The sequence below is a fragment of the Chlorocebus sabaeus genome, chromosome 13 (genome assembly GCF_047675955.1).
Source record: "Chlorocebus sabaeus isolate Y175 chromosome 13, mChlSab1.0.hap1, whole genome shotgun sequence".
Classification (NCBI taxonomy): Eukaryota; Metazoa; Chordata; class Mammalia; order Primates; family Cercopithecidae; genus Chlorocebus; species Chlorocebus sabaeus.
This window is the reverse complement of record NC_132916.1, coordinates 13,847,942-13,871,886: the sequence shown is the minus strand read 5'-3', so window position 1 is coordinate 13,871,886 and position 23,945 is coordinate 13,847,942. Positions and strand designations below refer to the sequence as shown.

At 40.8% G+C, this 23,945-nt stretch overlaps 1 protein-coding gene across 9 annotated transcripts in view; it reads left to right on the top strand.

The window, feature by feature from the left end:
- The window catches only part of ARID1B (AT-rich interaction domain 1B), a 440,449-nt gene that overhangs the window by 35,162 nt on the left and 381,342 nt on the right, over positions 1–23,945 (top strand). For all 9 annotated transcript variants that reach the window (XM_073022312.1, XM_073022309.1, XM_073022306.1 and 6 more), the window contains exon 2: positions 18,282–18,476. In XM_073022312.1, the coding sequence (XP_072878413.1) occupies positions 18,282–18,476 (195 nt within the window). The remainder of the gene's footprint in view (positions 1–18,281; positions 18,477–23,945) is intronic.

The window sequence follows — 23,945 nt, the reverse complement described above, 5'->3', positions numbered from 1 at the left end:
ATTTCTCCCTCTCAGTTCTGGAGGTTGGCAGTCTGAGATCAAGGCCCTGGCAAGGTAGTCTTCATTCTGAGGTCTCTTTCCTGGGCTTGTAGGCAGCTACCTCTTTGTGTGCCCACATGGTCTTTCTGAGCATGTGCAGGGGGGGAGAGAGGATGCACGAGCCTGTGCATGCCTGTACCAGAAGCCTGGTCTCTCTTCTTAGAAGGTCATCAGTCCTGTCAGATTAGAACCCATGCTCATGGCCTCTTTTAACCTTCGTTACCTCTTCATAGACGCTAGTCCCAAATACAATCACATTGGACGTTAGCGTTTCAACGTAGGAATTTTAGTGGGGGACACAATTCATTCTGTAGCAGGCTAAGGAAGTCTTCTAGTTTACATTCTGCTTATCTCAAGGGATATCAGTTGGGGTATAAATGCCTTCCCCAAAAAGCATCATGACCCTTATATTATAATATGACCTTGGGCAAATTACCTGCTCTGGGAGATGATTTCCTTCAACTAAAATAGTGGTTGGCATCATTAACTGCTTTGCAGGATTTTTGTTCGCATTGGTTGTGCCATGTGTAAATCACCCATAGTGTGCTGTGTGCACAGGAGGTGCTCATTAAATGGTGGCTGTTGTTACTGTATTTGTGCCTTGATATTTCTACATCTCTCTCTCTCTTTTTTGAGACAGAGTCAGTCTTCCTTTGTCACCCAGGCCGGCATGTGGTGACATGATCACAGCTCATTGCAGCCTCAACCTCCCAGGCTCAAGTGATCCTCTGTCCTCAGCCTCCTGAGTAGCTGGGACTACAAGCATGTGCCACCAGACCTGGCTAATTTTTGTATTTTTTTGTTTTGCTATGTTGCCCAGGCTGATTTCTTTTTTTTTGATTATTATCTACCTTAAATGATGAATTCCCCATGAATCCTTCCATTTCTTCCAAAAAGAAGTGGTTACCCTCCCCTGAACTCACAGAACAGTGGCATTTATAAGCCTCTGTCCTGTGGTATTTGTAAGCTTATTTTTGCAGTGTATTATTTGTATACATCTTTTGTTTCTTCTGTTTCTTAAAGTCAAGGACCTTCTTATACTTTATCTTTTTCATAGTGCCTTGTACATTAATACTTATTCAGTTTAAACAATGTTGAATGAATGAATAAACGAATGGGCATGGCCTCTGAGGTAATTTGTTTCCGCTTTCATCTAAATCTTTGTTTCTCAATCCTTTCCAACTCACGCCTTCTTTTGAAAATGTAAGTTTCCTTACACCCCTTCCACTTTTCAGATATCTCCTCCCAAAAGACCAGGCCTGCAGCCCCCATCTCCCTTGACAAGACAAGCTCGACTTTTCCTACAGATCCTCAACAATTGAGATTATTTTATCAAGTTCCACTTTCATGTGGTATGTTATTTAAAAAATAGCTTTCCTCCTTTTCCAAATAGAAAATTATAACACGGGAATATATATATATATATATATATTTTTTATACGGAATCTTGTGCTGTTGCCAGGCTGGAGTGCAGTGGGACTGTCTCGGCTTGCTGCAACCTCCGCCACCTGGGTTCAAGCAGTTCTCCTGCCTCAGCCTCCCAAGTAGCTAGGACTACAAGCGCATCCTGCCACGCCCTGCTAATTTTTTTTTTTTTTTCCGTATTTTAGTAGAGACGGGGTTTCACCATGTTGCCCAGGCTGGTCTCAAGCTCCTGAGCTCAGCCAAAATGCCCACCTTGGCCTCCCAAAGTGCTAGGATTACAGATGTGAGCCATTGCACCCGGCCTACCCTGGTGTATATTTTAACTGGACCCTTCTTGTAGCCCTCATTCTTATTTATGTGGCATTCATTCATTTTCACCCTTGAGAATTACTGCTCTAAACAATTTCTGATATTCTATAGAATCCTATTATAGGAAGTAGTGAAGTCAGAATTAAGTGTTCAGGTGTGGTATTATGTCTTCACCACCTTTGCACATGTGTAAGAGATTATTCTCTCTTCCCTTTATATGATTCTTTTTTAATGACAGGGTTAAATTGATATGCATTTGAATTTGTTGAACCCTATTCTCCAAAATGATTCCAGTTTGTGGCACTTAAGGAGTGACCTAGACATATATTAGGCTTTCATAAGACCTTTCTCTCCAGAGCTTATAGCGCTTTGCAAACATTACCTTATCAATACTTAGGGCATCCTTGTGAGCCAAGCAAGAACTGGGAGCTGTTGCTGTTTTTTTTTGCAGTGGAATAACACGAGAGGTTCAGGAGGAGCCTGCCCTCCAGACCATCTCAAGGATGGGTGTGCTGGTTAGACCCTGCCTTCGTGCTCCCACGCTGTGGATTCTTCACGATAGCCTGCACCACGAGAGTGGGTACAGTGTGCCAGCAAACAAAATGCTTTTGGTCACAAGATAGTAGAGTAAATTTATAAGGTGATATTTATTTTTAAAGGAATACATAAGAATCAAAATTCCATGTACTGAAAGGAAGGTAAAATATTAATACATCAGGAGTGGTGGCTCACGCCTGTAATTCCAGCACTTTGGGAGGCTGAGGTAGGAGGATCACTTGAGCCCAGTAGTTCGAGACCAACCTGGGCAACATGGCAAGACCCTGTCTCTACAAAAAAATACAACAAAACTTAGCTGGGCATGGTGGAACGCACCTATGGTCCTAGCTACTAGGGAGGCTGAGGTGGGAGGATCACCTGAGCCAGGTAAGCCATGATTGCCACTGTACTCCAGCCTGGGTGACAGTGAGAGACCCTGTCTCAAAAATAAAAACGCCAATGTAATGTACATCTGGTCTCCACAGGGGGCCTCTTTTAAATTCAAGGTGACTTATTTGAAAGAGGCCATGTTTGGAATTGGATTGCAGCGAATGGGGGTTGTTTTAAGTCTGCCCCCCTCTATATTCTGGAAGTTATATTATGCCTTTGAAAACAAGTTGGCTTGGCGTGGTCAATCCTGCTTTTAGTTAATGTTGAGGATGTGGGAAATGCAACCATGAGCTTGTGGGAGAGATGGGGTCCCAGGATTTAGGGACCTGTGTAGAATTGAGCATCTTTCTGAGAAGGCAGATTCGTGGTAAAGAAAAGTAGAATCTTTGGCTGGTTTGATGTTTATGTGGGTGCACTTGAAATAGGATGTTGTAGGCAATGCTGTTTCACTTTTGTGAGGATGATACTCAATAACTTAAAAATCCCCTTTCCTCCCTTGTTCTGTACACCTCATATTTTTTTTAATACAAAAAATGCTTTTTACCCTAACTCTGTTAATTGTGGTGACAGGTTTTTAGGTGAAGACCCATCAATTATCAATAGACTATTACATATTAAATAGTGAGCAAGAAGAAATTCAATATAAAAGTGTGTATATAACAATAATATTCAAATATTGTTGAAAAACTGCATGCTTATGTGTTTTGAGTATATATAAAATGGATATGTTTTGTATCTCCATTGTAAATTCCTAAAATTTCTGGTCATGGCTTTTTTATTGGAAAGCCTAAGAAAGGAAGAGTATGGGAAATTGAAATGGCTGGCAGTAGATAATTAGTATGCCATTCTAAGATAGTGCTGCTTTTATCTTGATATAGACATATCCAGACATATGTATATATTTTGTAACGTAGGGTAAAATTTTCTACTGTTGAGTGTGTCCATATACATTCTAGTTATTATTTTAAGATAGTAAAAATCCTTCATGCCCTGATGCTAGATTGGTATATTAATTCATTTAGCAGAAGGGTATTGATACGGAGTGTAATTAGCATGAAACACTTTCAACTTTTTTAGGCTGATAAGGATAATGTAACTTCTTTAGTTTTCTTCCTTTCTCCCTTTCTCCCCACACCCATTTTTAAAATAGCAGTGCTTTTCATACTGTCAGAATTTCATGTTGTGACACCCTACTCAGAAGTTATGACAGTAGGGTAATGACAGCAACTGCCTCCTGAGACTCAATCAGGCAATTAATTTTGTAAATGAAATGCTGATTATACAAAGCTTCACATGAGAGGCCCAGTGATTAAAATCAATTTAACAAATTGTTTCAGGTGGGACTTGATTAATAATTTGCCATAAATGCTAAGGATATATGACCAGCATACCTTGTTGTTGCTGTTACTATCCAACTGTATATAAAAATCGACAGGTAAGCTCTATCTATCTTTACATTATTGACACTTTGCTTGTTTGTTTACCTAAGTAGGCCTGGATAACAGTGAAAATGGAATGCATTTTTACATTTTTATATCATTGTAGTTCATGTTTTGCTATGTTCTGCTTTTTTTCTTTTTTTGAAACGGAGTCTTGCTCTGTCACCCAGGCTGGAGTGCAGTGGCACAGTCTTGGCTCACTGCAAGCTCCGCCTCCCGGGTTCACGCCATTCTCTTGCCTCAGCCTCCCGAGTAGCTGGGACTACAGGTGCCCGCCACCACGCCCGGCTAACTTTTTGTATTTTTAGTAGAGGCGGGGTTTCACCGTGTTAGCCAGGATGGTCTCGATCTCCTGACCTCGTGATCCGCCCGTCTCGGCCTCCCAGAGTGCTGGGATTACGGGCGTGAGCCACCGCACCCGGCCAACCTGTGTTCTGCTTTAAAAAACGTTCCCCAGGCCGGGCGCGGTGGCTCACGCCTGTAATCCCAGCACTTTGGGAGGCCGAGGCAGGCGGATCACAAGGTCAGGAGATCGAGACCATGGTGAAACCCCGTCTCTACTAAAAATACAAAAAAGTAGCCGGGCGCGGTAGTGGGCGCCTGTAGTCCCAGCTACTCAGGAGGCTGAGGCAGGAGAATGGCGTGAACCCGGGAGGCGAAGCTCGCAGTGAGCCGAGATCGCGCCACTGCACTCCAGCCTGGGGGACACAGCCAGACTCCGTCTCAAAAAAAAAAAAAAAAAAAAAAGTTCCCCATACAGGTTTGAGTTCAACCAAGTTTAATAAGTTTTTTCTATATAGGACATTTTAGACTTTTCTAATGTTAATATATGTTATGAATCTTAAAGAATGGTGTGTGCTTTATACACATTTTCCATTCTTAATTACAATAACATCTATTCGTATACTTTGGGAAATACTGTTTTTAGAATACTAGAAATAGTGACATTATAGCATGGAAATTAAAAAATGCGTATGTTTGGAGCATTATAATTTGAATTCAGAAGTCACTTGGAATAGGAGATGGATGTCTTTCCAGCAGTCACATACCAAACATTTATTAAGTGCCTGTTATAAGTCAAACAGTGTATCGATTTTCATAATTTTATTACTTATACTTGACACAACTAGGAAGACAGTACAGTATTGTTTAGAAAAGGATGGCTTGGAGAGAGGTAAGGGTTGAAAGATGCACTTGGGTTTCTTTAATTTTGGTTTTTTATTAAAGAAACTATAGCAGTAATAGTTGTCTACTGGGTGTCAGAAATTGGGGCTATGAGGAAAATTAGGGTGAGGAAAAAAACGTATCTGGCCTTAAAGAACTTACTGTCTGATAAAGGAGGCAGAGGTAAACCATGAGTTGCAGTCGATGGTGGTAAATTGAGTATCTGTTAAATAAGAGAGCTGTGGGGAACGGTGGAGCCTTGTGAAGGCAGGCTGCTGTACTCACTGGTATTTCCCCAGTCTGGAAGTGCTTCTTCCGTTTACAGGGCAGCCACAGCTGTGCTGGGTACAGAGTGTTCTAGAAATGGGCTTGGAGTTGTGTGCTCAGGCGTCGGCTTGGCGGTGCGTAAGAGGGCGGGCTGAGGCCTGATGGGTCGCAGGGCCTGTCACCTTGAGGCGAACCGTGTTTGTTTGAATTTGTCCTTCTGGAGTTTGGAGTTTTCGGACCCCTTTGTGTCCTCTTTCTTTCTTTTGATCTTCAGGGACGTTTATTGATAAGATTTCTGATCAAAGAATGGGGCAGAAAGGAGAAGTATCTCTAACAGCCCACATTCTTTTTGATACCACAGCATAATTGGAAGGTCTGGCAGGGAGAGAGAAGGAACGATTCTAGAATTATAGCACGTTAGAATAGTAAGGAACTTCATCCCTTTTGCCCTTTAATTTAAAAAAAAAAAAAAAAAGACCTGGTGTGGTGGCTTAGACCTGTAATTCCAGCACTTTGGGAGCCCGAGGTGAGTGGATCACCTGAGGTCAAGAGGTCAGACCAGTCTGGTCAACAGGGCAAAACCTTGTCTCTACTAAAAATACAAAAAAAATTAACCAGGTGTGGTGGGCAGGAGAATCACTGGAAGTCGGGAGGTGGAGGTTGCAGTGATCTGAGATTGCATCACTGCACTCCAGCCTGGGTGACAGAGTGGGAGAATCTGTATCAAAAAAGCAGCCTGATGTTGTGACTCACACCCATAATCCCAGCACTTTGGGAGGCTGAGGCAGGAGGATGACTTGAGCCCAGGAGTTTGAGACCAGTCTGGGCAACATAGCAAGACCCCATCTCTACAAAAAAAATTAGCCAGATGTGGTGGCACATGCTTGTGGTCCCAGCTATGTGGGAGGCTGGGGTGGGAGTATGGGTTGAGCCCAGGAGTTTGAGGCTGCTGAGAGCTGTGATTGCACCACTGCACTCCAGCCTGTGTAACAGAGCAAGACCTTGTCTGACTCTTACACACACACACACACACACACACACACAACTTTTATTTTGAAATAATTTTAAATTTACAGCAAAGTTGCAAGAATAGTGCAGAGAAATCCCATGTGCCTTTTATTCTGATGCATTACATTTTTACATTTTCTACATTTACTTTATTATTCTGTCTGTTCATCCATCCATCTGTTCATCATTTATTTATAATGTATTTTCTCAGAATCATTTTTGAGAGTAGGTTGTGTACATTCCGCTTCTTTACTCCTGGATACTTCAGAGTGTATTTCCTAGGAGCAAGCGTATGCTCTTACACACACCTCAGTGCAGTTATCACTGTCAGGAAACTTAGATTTGATTGCATACTTTAACCTACAGTCTATATTCTAATTTTGTCTATTGTCCTAATAGCATCTATATAACAATCTTCTTTCCTTCAATATAAGATTCTGTCTGGCCTTTATATGTTGAGTTTAGTTGCCCTATTTTTTTTTTTTTTTTTTTTTTAGAATATAAGATTTGACCATATATTAGTCATGTTAACTTGTTTTTCTTTAATCAACCACATTATAGTAAGAGTCAATATATGCATTCTCATAGTTATAGCTCTGACAAATTAGATATCTAATGGGGTCATATCTCTGAAAAGCATTTTAAAAACAGGGGCAAGTAGCCTGTGTATCAGCACGACAAGCACCCTTTGTCCCAAGATAGGTAAGTCAGTTGGTAATTTTCATATCTTAATTGGCATTTTCTTTAATAAAAGTTTTAAGTTGTTTATTTAAAATATTGATAAAATAGTTGGAAAGAGGCATGGTAGCAACCATAGGGATTGCTGGGGAAATTAGTAACTTCTCTGTCTTTAGGTAGCGCTCTGGTAAGTATTTGGAATTGTTTATCCTTGCAAATCACGCTAAACATCTTCTGAATGATTGAGGGAGGTATTATTATTTTTACTTGAGAGGCAGGGGAGTTGAAGCTTAGAGCACTTCAATAATTTACCTAACGTTTCATGGCTAGTCAGAAGTAGGAGAGAGATGTGAACCCAGGTGTACCTAATGACATACTTTTATGCTCTTTACATTTTACTGGAGATGGCAAATTGCTTTTTGCTTATGCAAATTCTGACAGTTGACACAACTGCCCGCAACTCTGCAGGACAAAGGATTCTGAGGCTTACTGGACTTAGGGAAAATAATGCTAGGATTGATTAGCAATGTCTGTCTTCTGCACATTGATGGAGCAGTAGAGGGTTTCCATGCCTCATTGATTATTCTGGAATTATACCTCTATATAATAATGATGATAATAAAATCTATCCTTTTTTTTTTTTTTTTTTTTTAAAAAAGGCTGTTATATACCAAGAACTTGAATATATTGTCTCCAGTTCTATAACAGCTCTGAAATGATAGTGGTAGTGTTCCTTGTGTACAGATCCATTAACTGAGGTGCAAAGAAGTTAAGTGGTAGCTTTCTTCAGCATCACACGGCTACAAGTGGTGGGGTTAAAATTTGACATATTCTCACAAAAGCGTCTTTCTCAATTTGAATCTGTATTTGTATGGGAAATATACCATATTATTTCTCCTTTTTAAATAAGTGCTTGCTACTAGGCTGTCAGTAGTGACACATTGATATGAACAATATTGCATACTTAGAGATGTAAATGTTAGAAAATGTTAAAGCCATGATAAAAGCTTTACAATTTTTTTGGGTAGCAAGAGTAATAAATGTGAGGAAAAATGGAAATATATTCTATTACTATTTTGGTATTCCTTTTAGATCTAATTTACTCTCAAAATAAACAATATATATAGCCTTTGGTTTGTTCATAAAATTATTACATTTGCTAAATTAAATTTAAAAGTATGGTTTAGTCAGACAGTAATTTACTCATTGAATTGACTTACAAGCTGCTGAGCTTTGGGGTATGAAGCTAATAATAGATTTTGCCAATTTATAAAAATCAAGGAAAAACTGTGGAACCAAAATAGTCTTCCTTCCTGGACTTATTCTGTAGCACCTGGATGATAGCTATAGATGGGTTTGATACTTGTTTTTCTCCTCTTCTGTATTCCTGTTCCTCTGGGACAGTCTAGGCTGGGGGACAGACATTGATCAAGTAGTCACAGAGATCAGCCCACTGTTACTCTGAGAGGATCCTGCCCAGGCCTGGAGTTCAGGGAGGGCTCCTCTAAGGACCTGATGTTGGAGCTGAGTTCTGCAGGAGGAGAGCAGAGCTCATTCTAGGTCAAAGAATGGCATATTTGAAGGCCCAGTGGTGGAATATATGTGGTTTTTCTAGAGCCCCGTGCGGGCCAGCGTGGTTGGCCCGGTGGTGGAATATATGTGGGTTTTCTAGAGCCCTGTGCAGGCCAGCATGGTTGGAGGGAGATTTCCTGTGGGCAGTGATGGTGGGTCCCACAGATTGACTTGGTAAGGAGCTGGCTGTGGTGGAGAGGAGAGGAGGGGTCAGGACGTGTCCTGGATTCTGACTTGGACATCTGGGTGGATGGGGTGTCTTTGAGGTCAGAGAGAGGCAGAGGGGGAGCCTGTGGATGTCTGGGCAGGAATGTTGCAGAGTTCTGGGGCTTGGAGGAAGCAGCCAAGGGAAGCAGCATGTGGGAGACAGAAGCTTGGGGAGGTGATGGAAGCCGTGGTCTGGGTGAACTTGTGAAAAGTGAAGCTTTGTCTGAAGGGAGGGGAGACTAGAAGGGTCTTTACCTCTTCTATCTTGTGGTCATCAAGAGGCCTAAATTCTAGTTAGAGCCCTGCTGTTTAAGCGGCCATGTGGTATTGAGGAAGCCGTTTCTTTCTCATGTCAACAAATGTTAATTATGTCAGGCATTGGTAGTAAGTGCTAGGTATGCAAAGATGAGTAAGACAAAAATTTCACCTTGAAATTAACAGTCTGCTGGGGAGACAGGACAATATGTAGATTGAATTATTGAGTGGTTTATCTCTGACTTCAATTTGCTAATTTGTTAAGAGTAGAAGAAAAGAAATTTAGGAAGTTCTTTATATGTGATAAATCCTGTGGTATCTCATTTAATCCACCAGCAACACTGCGAGGTGAGTATGATTGTATTCTGTTGAATAGCGTAAGTTTACATAGCTAATAAGCAGCACAGGCAGGATTCTCACCCAGGTTTGTCTGACTTGTAACCCCCTGCCTGCTCCCTTATAACCTTTTCTTCAAATTATGTTTCTAAACTTTGGATTGATTTTATATATTAGAAAAGATGTAGGAATCTGAAGTGGTCAATAGGTGGTCACCTAAAGGCAAATACGGTATTGTACTTGCATAGCAAGAGTAATAAAGGAATGGGAGGCTTCCTGGGAACCGGTGTAAAGGTTTCTGTTCGGATCTGCTTCAAGAATGCTGATGCTTGGATTTAAATATCAGTCTTTATGAATAGCTTTGGTGGTGAGTCCAAGGCTCGTCTCCCCTCAACACCTCTTCAGTGTTTTCATTGATGAAGACTTGGATGAAATAGTATGCTGATTTCATTGATGGTTGATGTCAAGCTAGAAAATGCAGTTGCTATAATATGTTAGAGCCAAATCAAGATCTGTAAAGCAATCTCATCCTAGTAGAATGGTGTTCAGAAATAAGCGAAATGCAAACAAGCAGAGATAAAGACAAACTTCTACTAGGGTCAGCTCACCGAGTGTCTGATCAGAGATGGGGAGGTGGGGTTTAGTCAGCTGATGGTGGGGATGGGGCTGCCAAGAGTACAGAGCTCTTAGACTGTATTGTTAGCAGTGCAGGTTCTGGAGAAAGGAAGCAAGAACGGCTCCCCCAAACCCCCATAATACCTTTTGTGTTGAGGGGGCTGAGAATGGGTGTATGTCACACAGAAAAGGGAAATAGCTTACAACACTCTTCAAATATGCTACCAAAAGACCCAAGTAATACCAATGGGTATAAATGACAGGGAGCAAACTTTTGTTACATAGGAGGAAGAAATTCATAGCATTCATTGTAGATGCTTTGAAAGGATTTGTATGTACATCACTTACGGACCAGTGAGGCTCTCTGCAGTTCTAAGATTCTGAGTTACATTGCTGAATCTTTGAATCTTTGGTCAGGGTGTCTTAAGAATTGTGATCATGTGAGAATATATTAAAGTGCTTTGGAAGTGCATAGCATATGTTGTTATTATTTGATGATGTAAGTCTGGGATCTTTGGATGGGTTTCTAGAGTGGATTCCGTGAACTCCTCTGACACTGTATGCTAAATTGGGGATTCCGTGGTTCCACAAATACATATGTTCTCTGCATCTTGCTTAAGAAAACCAAAACCAAGACCAAAAACACAGGCAGTGGTCATATTTCTAAGTCTGTTATGAGTGTTTTGAGGTCTCTCCCCCAACATTGCTAATGACGTCATGGTTAGAGGGCACCAGTGATTTGATAGTCCTTAGAGTTAATAACAAAACAACTTTTTCTGCCTTGTCTAATATGTTTTGTTTTTTTTTTCAGTAGAGAAGGGGTTTCACCATGTTGGCCAGGCTGATCTTGAACTCCTGACCTCAAGTGATCTGCCCGCCTCAGCCTCCCAAAGTGCTGGGATTACAGGTGTGCGCCACCATGAGTGGCCAGTCTTGTCTAATATCTTAGAATCCCATTTCTTGATCCTTTCTGTACCATTGGAAAATGTGGCAAATATTCCTGTATTGACAAAAGAAGAACTTGATATGAGATTTAGGAAGTTCTTGAATATGTTGATACTCACATTCGAAGTTCCAACGTGTTAGTTCAAGCCTTAATAAGCAGGCACTATTTTGTTGTGCATTGAAGTAAAAAACATAGTGGTTTTAGATGCAGGGTTGCATGTTATCCTACTTCAGTCTGATGATCATGTGTAGAAGCACCAGACCAGAGAAGGGACTGTGGACTTGAGGCGGGAGACTTGACTCTGGTCTGAGCCCTGCCACCCCAAGCCTCTCTTGTGTCATCGGGCATGAGAGAATCTCTTTGGCGATTACATTCTGCAGTAGTGGTGGCAGTGGTAGCTGAGATTCTTGGTTCTTTCTGGCTTGGAGAGGAGTAGGTACTTGTTATGAAACAAGGGGAGAGTCTTTAGTGCCCACTCTTACTTTTGCCATTAACGGGTTTTTATGCCGTTAGGAGAAGAACCTGACCAGAGTGTGCATTCAGTATTATCATTGTCTTTACTTGTGTCTTCTACAGGTGTGTACAGCAGCTCTGAAGTCTGTCCCACGGTGGCTTCAGGGTGGTGCCACTGGCATGTGGTGGGGGACTTCTGTGGTGAGGTGGAGTGGGTGCCCACTACCCACTGTTGTGTGTGTGCCGTGACCAGGCGGGTGTGTGAGGGCGGAAGACAGGCAAGACGGCCGTGTTGCACCCACCTCCTGTTCTCCCTTTACGGAGGGCCAGAGTAGTGTTTGTAGTATGCTCAGGGAAAAACAGAGGCATTCCGAGCTATATTTAGACACCATCACAGAAAAGTAAACACAGATTGCTTCCCGATATGACAGCAACTATTTACAGGCCACCGTGGCTGACCCCGATTCTTATCGAGCTTGTTTCACATGGCTGTGATCCGTGTGCATCAGTGTTGAAGAAATGGCACGTTACCTGACATGTCCTCTCCATGCCCGCGTATGGTCCACTGTGTTGGTTTGTTACGGCTGGGCCATGGATTCTCTACTTCTGTACAGTTGGGCTGTTCCATTTTTTCTCAATGAGTAGATGGGCCCTGGGCTCCAGGTGCTGCCATAGCCCCTGTGACCTCTGCGAGCCTTCATAGCGCTGATGAATTTGATGTTCATGATAATTGCAAGGTGGGTTTTATTTCTCCTTTAGTGAATGAGAAAACTAAGAAATAAGGTCACAGTGTACTCGAGGTCCCTGGTGGGACAAGGCTGTGAATCCATTCTGAATCCAGAGCCACTGCTGCCTTGCTGGGCAATGCCATTTGGTATACAGTTGCAGACGTGATTAAACACCCCCTGCCCTGTTTGAGCGAGAGAAATAGATCAGAACAGATTACGAAAGTTTTCTTTAGTTACTGGTAAGAGAATGTTATTTCCCAAACAATGGTTCAAAAGGGGGAAGAGTTTTCTTTTCTATCAGCTCTTGTTTAATCCACATGGTTAGAAATGATTTTAGATCAACAAGATTTGATAGTTCTTTCTGTGGGGTTTTTTTTTTTGGTGAAGCGTTTCTCCAATTTGTGGTTGAAGGAATTGGGCTGAAAAAAGTAGTAAAATATGATATTCGTAAAGATATCTGACAAACTATGTCCTTAACTTGATATTTAGGAGCAAATACAATTACATAGATACCTTTTACTACAAATACATGTGTAGGGATACTCTGAAAGTGTGATAACAGATTATCTAAATATGAAAAGTATAAAGTGTATCTAAAGTATGCTGAAAGTATATAAGCAAGTTGTCCTTTAACTTGGCTCATCTTAAAAAGGATAGTTGGATTCCCAGGCCAGCCTCTGAACGCCTGTTTAACGTGTAATACAGCTGAACTGTGCTACCCAATATGTTTAGAAGAATCTGTATACAAACATTTCTTAAAAATAGACAATGTATTTCTTCCTTAGAGAGAGAGAGAGAGAGAGAATAACTCCTACTTACATGTACATCCAAAAGCTTACTTTGAATAAGGAGGAAGAAAGTCTTATCAAGTAAAAAAGTTTCATTAAAAGCCAAGTAACTAAAACCAGACTGGTTAGGTTAAGAGCTCTTTGAAAATGGTGGTGTATATATTGTGGCCTTCACAGCACTTGTCTTATTTTCTGAAATTGAAACTCAAGCTGCAGCAGTTGTGGAATGCCATCTAGAAATGAAAACATGCTTGGACAACCTATTTAGAGAAGTTGTTGAGAACTGTTTTTGATATGGATGATAACCCTGATAGAGCATAAACTTTCAGTGAGAAATGAAAATGGTCATACCCGGATAAATGTTAAAAAAATACATAAAATTGGCCGGGCACAGTGGCTCATGCCTGTAATCCCAGCACTTTGGGAGGTTGAGGCGGGCGAATCACTTGAGGTCAGGAGTTCGAGAACAGCCTGGCCAACATGGCAAAATCCTGTCTCTACAAAAAATACAAAAGTAAGCTGGGTGTGGTGGTATGTACCTGTAATCCCAGCTACTCGGGAGGCTGAGACATGAGAATCACTTGAACCCGAGAGGTGGAGGTTGCAGTGAGCTGAGATCGCACCACTGCACTCCAGTCTGGGTGACAGAGTGAGACCCTGTCTAAAAAAACAAAACAAAACAAAACAAAAAACTTAAAATTGCTTCAGATTAGATGTGAATATGAGAAGCAGCTTGGCCTTTCTGTTTTCCAAAAGTACTAGATTTGTGGTTTTTTTTTTTTTTTTTTTTTGAGATGGAGTCTTGCTCTGTTGCCCAGGTTGGAGTGTGCAGTGGTATGATCTTGGCTCACTGCAATCTCTGCCTCCCAGGTTCAAGCAGTTCTCCTGCCTCAGCCTTCTGAGTAGCTGGGATAACAGGTGCCTGCCACCACTCCTGGCTAATTTTTTGTGTTTTAGTAGAGACGGGATTTCACCGTGTTGCTCAGGCTGGTCTTGAACTCCTGAGCTCAGGCAATCCACCTGCCTCAGCCTCCCAAAGTGCTGGGATTACAGGTGTGAGCCACCGTGCCCGGCCAGTTTTTGGTTTCTTCAAGGGACTAGTAGTGAGAAGCAGGAGTTGAGACCCTCAGTTGTACATTTTTAATGCTCAAAATAGTGAGAGTACACAACAGGATGGATTTGGACTGTGGATGAATATTTAATAATAGGCCATAAGGAGAGGTTAAAATTAAATAATTTGCACTGTATGAGTATCTGTTTTTCTATCTGAAGTCTTGTTGAAAGATATTTGATGCATTTTGAGAGGTTCAGATAATCTGTATATTTCATGCTTTCAATTTTCAGAAATCTCAGGGTTAAGCTAACATTTTTGACATGGTGCAAATTAACTGAATTTTAAGTAGGACTGTGAGAGTTGATGGCAGTGATGAGACAGATATTACAAAACAATTTTAGTCACTGATAAGATGAATTTGCTGCACTGTTATCTATAGCATTAAAACATAGACATTCCAATCATTTTCCCGTTCAACATTTCTGCTTTAATTAAGGCAGTTTTGGTCGTGCACTATTTGAAGTGAAATAAGTAGACGTTTCCTATGCCCTGGGCTGTCTAGATTGAATGTGAAGATAGGACTGCCTCAGGGCCCCGTATTGGAAATTTAGCCTGAAATTTGATTTACTCAGCCTCTCCATAGGCCCTTCATTCAGTTGGCTGATTTTGAAATCACCAACTCAGCCCTGATTTTCATACTTCCGTAAAAAGTTTTACCTTTTTCAGGAAAATCTAGAAAATAATCACATTTTATTTTTATCAGGCATAAATTCTAGTTTAAATAATTATGAGAAAATGAATTCTTAGCCCTAGATTTTAGTTTTATTACAAATATATCAACATATATGTTTGTACACTTAATTATGAAGGCGACTCAGGTTGTGCAAAATCAGTATATTGTTTGGGCAAAAAATGTACTGTCATTTAATTTCTATCATTTTAAGTCCAAACACTGTCTTGGCTGGTGAAAGTAGTAACCGTTTAAACTTGCATCACATGGTGAATTTTGAGCAGAACAGTTCTTTGTAGGCTGTGGATCCTGGAGCAAAGCACCCTCTTTCCTCCTGTGTCCTCCACAGAGCTTCATTCAGGTGAGATGGGTTCCTGGCACGTTCCTGTGGATCCCTCGGGGCTGAGCTCAGGTATTTCCTATAGGAAGCCTTTGTTAAAACCCATCCATGGCAGACCCAGTGAGACACCCTCTTCTCGCCTTGCCTTGGTACTTTGTCCGTTCTGGATGGCTGCTGTGTTGCACTGTGACCTGTTCAGTCTGTCTCCTTCAGTGAATCTCCAGGACATGGAAGCTTGTTCATCTTTCTGCTTCCAGTGCTGGGCACAACGCACATAGTAGGTGCTTAGTAAATGTGTGGTGAATGGATTCACCAAATCCTTAAAGCGAACACCAGAATACTGAGGAAGAAAGAGAATGGGAAGGACCCATGCAGCCTTGGAGTGGGAGTGCCGGTGAAAGGGAGGACTGGCAGTTCTCAGGGTCTGCGCTCCTGTCTTCCGTCTTCACCTCCCCTCCGTTCCTCCTCTTCCAGCCTCAGCCCTCACTTCTGCAGTCAGATTGTCCTTGCCAAGCACAGCAGTGACCTTCTTGTCGAGTATAGCAGAAACCTTTACCCTTCACCTGACTGCATTCCTGGGCTGCATTTGGTACACCTGTTTCGTTGCTACACCTGACTCCCTTCCCTCGTGTAATACCACACTCTCCAAAGTCTCTACATTTTCCGACCATTCTTCCAGCTTGTCTGTGGGTTCATTTTCCCTTTTCCCTTAAGCGGTGATATTCTCTAGGATTCTGTTCACTACCCATTGTTTTCCTTTCATATATTCCTCCTAAATAAAGTTCATGGGTTTTATTGCTTCCTATTGATTAATTCATCAATTAATGTGCTGGGTACACTGTTCAGCTTATGCCCTGGAGATATCATAGTGAATAAAACAGAGAAAATCCCCGCTCTCTGGGAGTGGATGTCCTCTTTGCTGACTTCTCTACCTGTTTTTCTAGGTCAGGCCTTACTCCCCAAGCTGCAGCTCATTGTGTCTCTTCCTTCTGGGTATTTTCACCTGGATTTCATATCAGAGCCTCAAGTTTCCTGTGTAGACCACTGAAGGCTCCCACTCCTGGGGATACGGTGATTGGCTTCTCCCTCTGCACACTCCATCTCATTTGGCTCCTGGCTTCCATCACTCATTCGGTCTCCAAATCCTGCCGCATTTCTTTCCTAACTGTGCCTTGGAGCTGGGCTTGCTTCCTCCCACCACTGCTGCCAGTTCAGGACCTCAGCCTCACCTGCCTGAAAGGGCAACGTGACCTGCTTCCAGCTGGGTCGGGTGCCCAAGGGAGCAGTCCTGTGTTCTTCTGTCAGAGGCAGCCTGAGCCTGTAGAATGCCCTGCAGGGCTCACCCATGTTCTGGCTTCTGCCTGCTTCAGCATCTTCTTTGCAAATTCGTGCTTCACGTGGATCCAGACGGTTTTTATTTCCTGATACACACCAGGCAGTTCATCTCTGTTGACCCAGTGCCTTGAGCTGTTTCTTCTGCCCTGTGTACTGTACGTGCTGTTCCTTCCCACCTTGGACGTGTTATTCCTCTTTATCCTGGGAATTCTTTTTTTTTTTTTTTTTTTTTTGAGACGGAGTCTAGCTCTGTCGCCCAGGCTGGAGTGCAGTGGCATGATCTTGGCTCACTGCAGCCTCCGCCTCCTGGGTTCAAGTGATTCTCCTGCCTGAGCCTCTGGAGTCGCTGGGATTATAGGCATGTACTACCACGCCCAGCTAATTTTTGTATTTTTAGTAGAGATGGGGTTTCACCATGTTGGTCAGGCTGGTCTCGAATTCCTGACCTCAAGTGATCTGCCTGCCTCAGCCTCCCAAAGTGCTGGGATTACAGGCGTGAGTCACCGTGCCCGACCCCTTTTTTTTTTTTTTTTTTTAAGAGGGGCCCACTGTGTTGCCCAGACTGGAGTGGAGTGGTGTAGTCATAGCTCACTGCAGCCTCAAACTCCTGGGGTCAAGCGATCTTATTGCCTTCGCCTGAACAGCTGGGACTATAGGTGCCTGCCACCACACCTGGCTAAGTTTTTAAGTTTTTGTAGAGACAGGGTCTTGTGATGGTGCCCGGATGGTCTTCAACTTACCCTGCTAATTCTTAAGCCTTCCCGAAAGTCCCGGTGTACTTAACTCAGTGTGAACACAGCATCTGGCACACAGTAGGGATCAATATGTGGTTTTGGAAGGGCAGAGGAGGGAAGGAAGAAGCTGTTGGGTGAATGCTACCGGGTGAGGGCCTTCCTGCCCATTGCTTTGTTCCTTTGACGCCCCGAGACGTGAAGGGCTGAGGCTCCACTCCTAGCCCTCCTGTATGACCTCGGCCCTGAAGCCCAGGGCCTGACTAACCAAACCAAAAATAAAATTCAGCGTCTACTTGTGAACTGGTTGTGTTTGGTAAGATGCTGATTTACATGGGGAGAGGTGCTGTGACTCATAGTCTGGGTGCTCATCCCTACACACTGCTGGTCTCTGAACAAAATCTTACCCTGGACATGTGCATGATCTAAAATCTGTCTTTTCACTTTTTAATGAACACTCGGTTGCACTAAGGTTTGATCAAGACTTGCAGACTCAGTTGTAAAATAAAATCATTGTTCTAAGAATACTTTGAAGGCAGAAAATGTTAATCACTCAATACCCTCTGCTCTTTTATTACTAGTAAGCTAAAAGGAGGTGGGTGAGCTTAACTATCATGCTCTTTTCCTGTACGCATAATAAAATTTTAGATGCAAATGTTTTCTCTCTGCTTATGGTCCAAAATCTTTTTTAGTATTGTTTACTCCAGAGCTCTCTTACTTGTTAAAACCTTCCTAAAAGTAAAAAATAAAATTTCTTGTATCCATCTAGATTTTTTCCCTAATGCCTTTCTGAATTTTTTTGTCAGGTCATTGTTTTTAATATTTTCAAAACTTAAGGATAGTTGTGTTATTAATGCATATGTTCACATAACAAAAATTTCTGCCTTTGTAATAAAGAATGAATTAATAAACCGACTTCTTTTATGTCTTCACAGGGCAGCCCAATGGATCCAATGGTGATGAAGAGACCTCAGTTGTATGGCATGGGCAGTAACCCTCATTCTCAGCCTCAGCAGAGCAGTCCATACCCAGGAGGTTCCTATGGCCCCCCAGGCCCACAGCGGTATCCAATTGGCATCCAGGGTCGGACTCCCGGGGCCATGGGCGGAATGCAGTACCCTCAGCAGCAGGTTTGTGCTGGTCCGCCGACCCCCTGCTTTTTTGTGATAGTTTTGTGTTTGCCTTTTGCTGTCCACCTAAGATTGATGTTAAAGAGAATTAGGGGGCATTGCACGGATTTTCTGCTTTAATTTTTATTGTTTCTATAATCACAAGTATACTTTTTTCTTTTAAAGATGGAAAGGTGAGCTTCTTAAAGTGGACAGAATACTCTTTGGTAAAAGGGCAGCGGGACCAGCTGTATTTGATAGTTGCACTGTGTCATAAATTTGGGGCAGATAATAACAGATGTAAGCTCTAAAGTGAACTTGGCATTCTAACATTTCTGTCAGACTGTGTCAGATTTTGAGCTGTGAATAGACTATCTTAAGGTGAATTTTCAAGTCTTTTAAAGGTCTTTTCCATGAGGATAACATCAAGGTTTTAAAATTCAAAAAAAAAAAAAGTTTAGTCTCCCCAAGTTATTTTGCTTTCATTTCTTAACAAATTATTTCTTCTGTACCTTTTGGAAAAGATTTCTGTATTTCATATAAGAGGATTTGATGTGCATCTGTTTTCTTAGGTCTTGATGGGTTTTGTGTTTTTACTTAAAAAAGACTTTTCCTGCTCTTAAAAGACCCAACATTTTCCTTCTTTTTCTCTAGAATCAAATGGTGTCACCTTAGATGACCATTTACCGTCTAGCAGTAATAAACCTAGTCTTTTGGATACTTGAAAGAATACCCCTTTATGCTGGCTGGAGGAAGGATGAAATTTGGAAAAGACTCAATTAGATTCAGACTTGTTAGGGTATTTAGTTACTAGGAGCACCAGAAAGGCTTATTTATAAATCGCCATATCGCGCCTAAACCCTCAGGGAGGTGGCCGGGCCGATGCTGCTGCACATTTTACTACCCCAGGCCGGGGCGTCCCATAGTGCTGCCACCGCAACCGACAACAGGGCCTGACAGTGCTGTCTCAGGAAATGCTGCCATCTGACCAGACATCTTTTGTTGAGAGGGAAAAAATTAGATATAACTTCTGTTCTCTCTGACGTGGATATGGAGAATGATTGATCATACTTTCCGTGAGACATAGCTGTACATGAACAGTTCATCAGTAGGTTGCTTCTGAGCCTTCTCGTTTATACACTATTTGATCTGTATTGTGATTTATTGTTTGTTTCATTATTATTGTTATTAATTTGTTATCGAAATTTATTGTAATTATGACATTGTGTAAGTCTATGTTATAATAGCATGGCATGGTGGCACCCTCCTGTAGTTCCAGCTATTCGGGAGGCTCAAGTGGGAGGATTGCTTGAGCCCAGGAATTCGAGTCCAACCTAGGCGATGTATCGAGACCCTAAAAAAAAAAAAAAGAAAGAAATAAAATAAGTCTTTTATTTGTATAATAAGAAATAAAATGCTGTCTTTCCTCTTTATCTTTGCTCCCACTTGGATGATTTTTTTTTATGTTAAGGCCATTATGGGGGAAAATAGAGGTAGCTCAGCCTTTGAATCCTAGATGCAGATTGAACACCCTTTGCTGTTGTCAGAAGACCTCACCCTTCAATTACTGAAGGTTACCCACTCAGAATTCTAGCAGTCAGTTGCATACTTAATTGTTCTTTTAATGTTTTCCACATTATTCCTTTTTTTCCAGCAATATTTTGCTGCCTAGGGTAAAAATCTTTAGTTGTGGCTGCTAATTGTGAGAGGGAAATAATTTGTAAATGATGAAAAGCAAGGTGAAAGAGTTGCAATTTTCTCTCCTTCATTTTAGTTTTAAAGCAACTTCACCTTTAGTTGAGAGGAAGACGGCCCAGGCAGCTGGCTGCTGAAGTCCCCATTGCACTCCGTTGTTGATTTTATGTGGGAGCTAATCGTTGTGGATGATGCTCTGGCCACAGGAAGAGAGCAGAGGCGGGAGGGTAGTAAGAAGTAGTGGGACAGGCGGAGAGAAGTGGATGCTCGCCACTCTTGGTCTCCCCACCTTGCTTTTCAGCATGTTTCCCTGATGTAAGATTAAAAAGTCAGTTTCAAAAGGTGCTGTTCATGGCAAGCAGCCGGATCTCCCTGGTCTCTGAAGGAGTTAAGTCTTACTAGAAGTTCTAGATGTTGGCTTAGTTTCCAGTCCCAAAGTGGGAGTCAAACAAATGGAGAGGGTGTGCGAAGAATGATTACCTAGGAAATGTTTTTCATTATTTTCTTTCCCAAATGTGTAAAGCTAAAAGTAGAGGACATACACAAATATATAGAGTAATCTCAATTTTCTTAGCTTCTTCCATTTATTTAATCCCTGTGACTCTTACACACTTTTTAAATCCAATGACTCTTAGATTTATTTGAAGGAACAAATTGATGTAGATTGCCCATCAAGTATTTCAGCAAATTTTTAATTAAGATTTTAGATTAGATATTTTACTGCTAACCAAAAGAAATACTCAGTTCTAATTAAGCACAGATCTTTCTGATAATGAAAGGAAAATAGTATATCTGGTAAGAAATTGAATATCCTGGCTGCAGAAGTGTGGAACTTTCATAATGAGTTAATCAAAGTCATAGGTCTAAATAATCTGTATTGCCTTTTTACCCTTTCATTTAGTTAAATACAGCTTTGAAATATAGTATCTTGTTTTAAAATTTAAAAGGTTAAAAATAACGGAATGCAATTTGAATGTGTATAACATTTTAAAGAAGACATACAGCTTTTATAATACCAAGGTCATGTGAACAGTTCTTAATAGTTTTTGAAATGGAAAAAAATAGTGAAGATCTAGAGCAAAGGTTATTAGAGCACATGCATTCATTTTGTTAGCTTGAGCCTGTGTTCTTTGTGGAGGAATTTTCAGTGAATTGCTTTGTTTCTGAATTTTGGATAATTATAAATTTGTCCACAAAGAAGGTCCTGGCACTGTGATTGGCTGCTGGTCCTATCCATCTTCCCTTAGGATTAATGTAATTGGCTAACCTTTGTTGTAGTTGGGGCTAATAATGTTCTTCAGGGAAAAAGTTGAAAGATAATTATGACATTGAGTATTTATTGAGTGGACATCACCACCTAGGCATGACTTTGCTTTGGATAGCTTCCAGAACTTTCTGTGTTTGGTTTGTGAACCTCTAATGAGCTGAATCCAGTTCATTTAATACTGCTCATATATTTCTGCACAGGATTAAAATGCAGGAATTCAAGTTTGTAAATTGAGTTGCCCACTTACCAGCTGAGTGGTAAGTTGTCTTTGGCTCAGGGGTCACAGTTTGATTCCTGGCTGGCATTCTGCTCCTGTGATATGAATTTTAAATGAGTATTTTGTTAGAAAGAACTGCAGTGCTGATGTGAAATTTAACATGGAGAGTATCACTGTTTATTTTTTTGTCTCTGAAAGTCTGAAGGAGCTGGCCACTGACTGTGTTTGATTTTAGTATTACCCTGGTGGTCTTTGATTTGTATGGTGATAATTGTGTTTTTGAGATATACTCATGACTGGATCTTTGAAGCATGACGTGATAATAGTACATCATTTTAGTCTTTATTAACTGGAACTAGATTTGTGGTCTTTCACTTGCTGATTCTCCCACATCATCAGGCAAATACATGGCTAAACAGATTAGTTTTGCACAGTGCCCTAAAAACTAGTCTACTTGAGTTTTTATTGAGTTCAGGGGGGAAATGAATTTTCTATGCCTCTGTGGAGAATGTTCTGCCTCCAGGCTTCTGGAATTCAGACCTGGGGTTGGTTAACAAGTACTTTGGCTGATTTCATCTATTAGACAGCTATACAGAAGATGCATAATTTTTAATGTTACTAGAATCTGACTTGAGTTTTTCAGATAAAAAAAAAAACAACAACAACCTTAAAGACACCAAGATATACTTTGCTGGATCAGGAATGCCGATTTTGTTTCATTGTTCTTGTCCTTTATGATCATAAATGTACACCTAGGCCTTTGCCAACTTGTTTTAAATAATATTTTCACATAAAATGGCACCCAGGAGAAATAGCTTACAGAAGCTAAGCTATTTATTTGTGTCAAGTAGATTTCAATTATGTAGACTAAGATTTTCTCCGAGTTTTTTTGTAATTGGGTTGATATTTTAATTATTCTTATAGATGTTTGATAATATGATGCCTGTTGGAATTATAAAATAGGGCAAAAAGAAAAAAGCAAAATGAGAGATTTAAGTTCATGCGTGCTTTTATGATGGGAAAACATAACTTTTAGTTTTTAAAGGCGTATCTGTATTGTGAAGAACTTTAAAGCAGGAACATGGAAGATGATCATTGTTTTGAAATAGAAAATGGCAAAATTAAATATAAACATTATTTTTGTTAAGGTGATTCATCTGAACTTATTACTTCATATTGAAGTAAAAACAATTCAAAACAGGTTTCCTTGAAGAGGGCTTGAAAAAGATTGGTATTCTAATTTTGCTGCATGTTTTTTGAGTAAAATATTTATTTCAGAACATAAGCATTTTATTTGGTACCTTTTTAACAGCCAAAACACTTCTTCCAATGCAAATGTTTATTTTGGCAGCAGATGTTTCTAAAAAGGAGACAAACATTACAATTGTTTGGCTAAAATAAATGTTTCCTTTGGGGTTATTAAGGCAGCCAGGCAATTTCTAGGGTTTCCACCTGTGTTAATTTATATTGTTGATCTATTCAGGAAAAAAAATACATTTCTTTTAAATGTAATTGAAGCCATGTTTTGATATAGTTTGTTTGCATGATAGCTCTGAAAAGTAAGGATGAATGGGGAGAGGAAGACTGGTTTAAGACTTAAAAATTCCAGAGTTTTTCATCATGAAATGTTTATTATGATTCAGTCTTTGAATCCTAAATGTGAATCCAATACTCAGGGCTTAATTTTTGTTTTATCTAAAAAAGAGCTTAGACTTCCTATGTTTGCAACTGTGATGGTGTGTCCAGGATGAGAAAGGATAAGTTGACTTAGTATAATGGAGAGGAATGGGTGCCTGGTGCCTGTTTTACATTCAGACTCTTCATTTTTTGATAGTCTTTATATTTACTTAAAGATGCCCGTTCATATCTGTGTGCACATATATGCTCCCACATGTGTATAAAAAACAGAATATTCATGTGACAATAGCATTCTCCTGTAATGAAACATATGTGTATATGTATATTTATATGTTAAACATATTTGTAGATATACATATATAAACACACAAATAAAATGAAGGTGAACACTTTGGCCAGTAAAATAATGAAATGCTGTGAAATTTCACTGTGTTATTTACAGCATTTTCATACATTCGTGTTCTGTACTAAGAGACTTGGAGCCCAGCTGATTTCCTTGTGCACCTGAAATGTCTGGAGGCCCGTCAGCAGATTGCAGATTTTTATAAATAATGGCCTTTTGTTGGCCACATTTTGTGGTGGTTTCCTCAGTTGTTCTTCAGCAGTGAACATGAAAGTATTTAAGGTTTACCAACAAAATACATTTATACCTCACATTTCTGCTTCTAAGTAG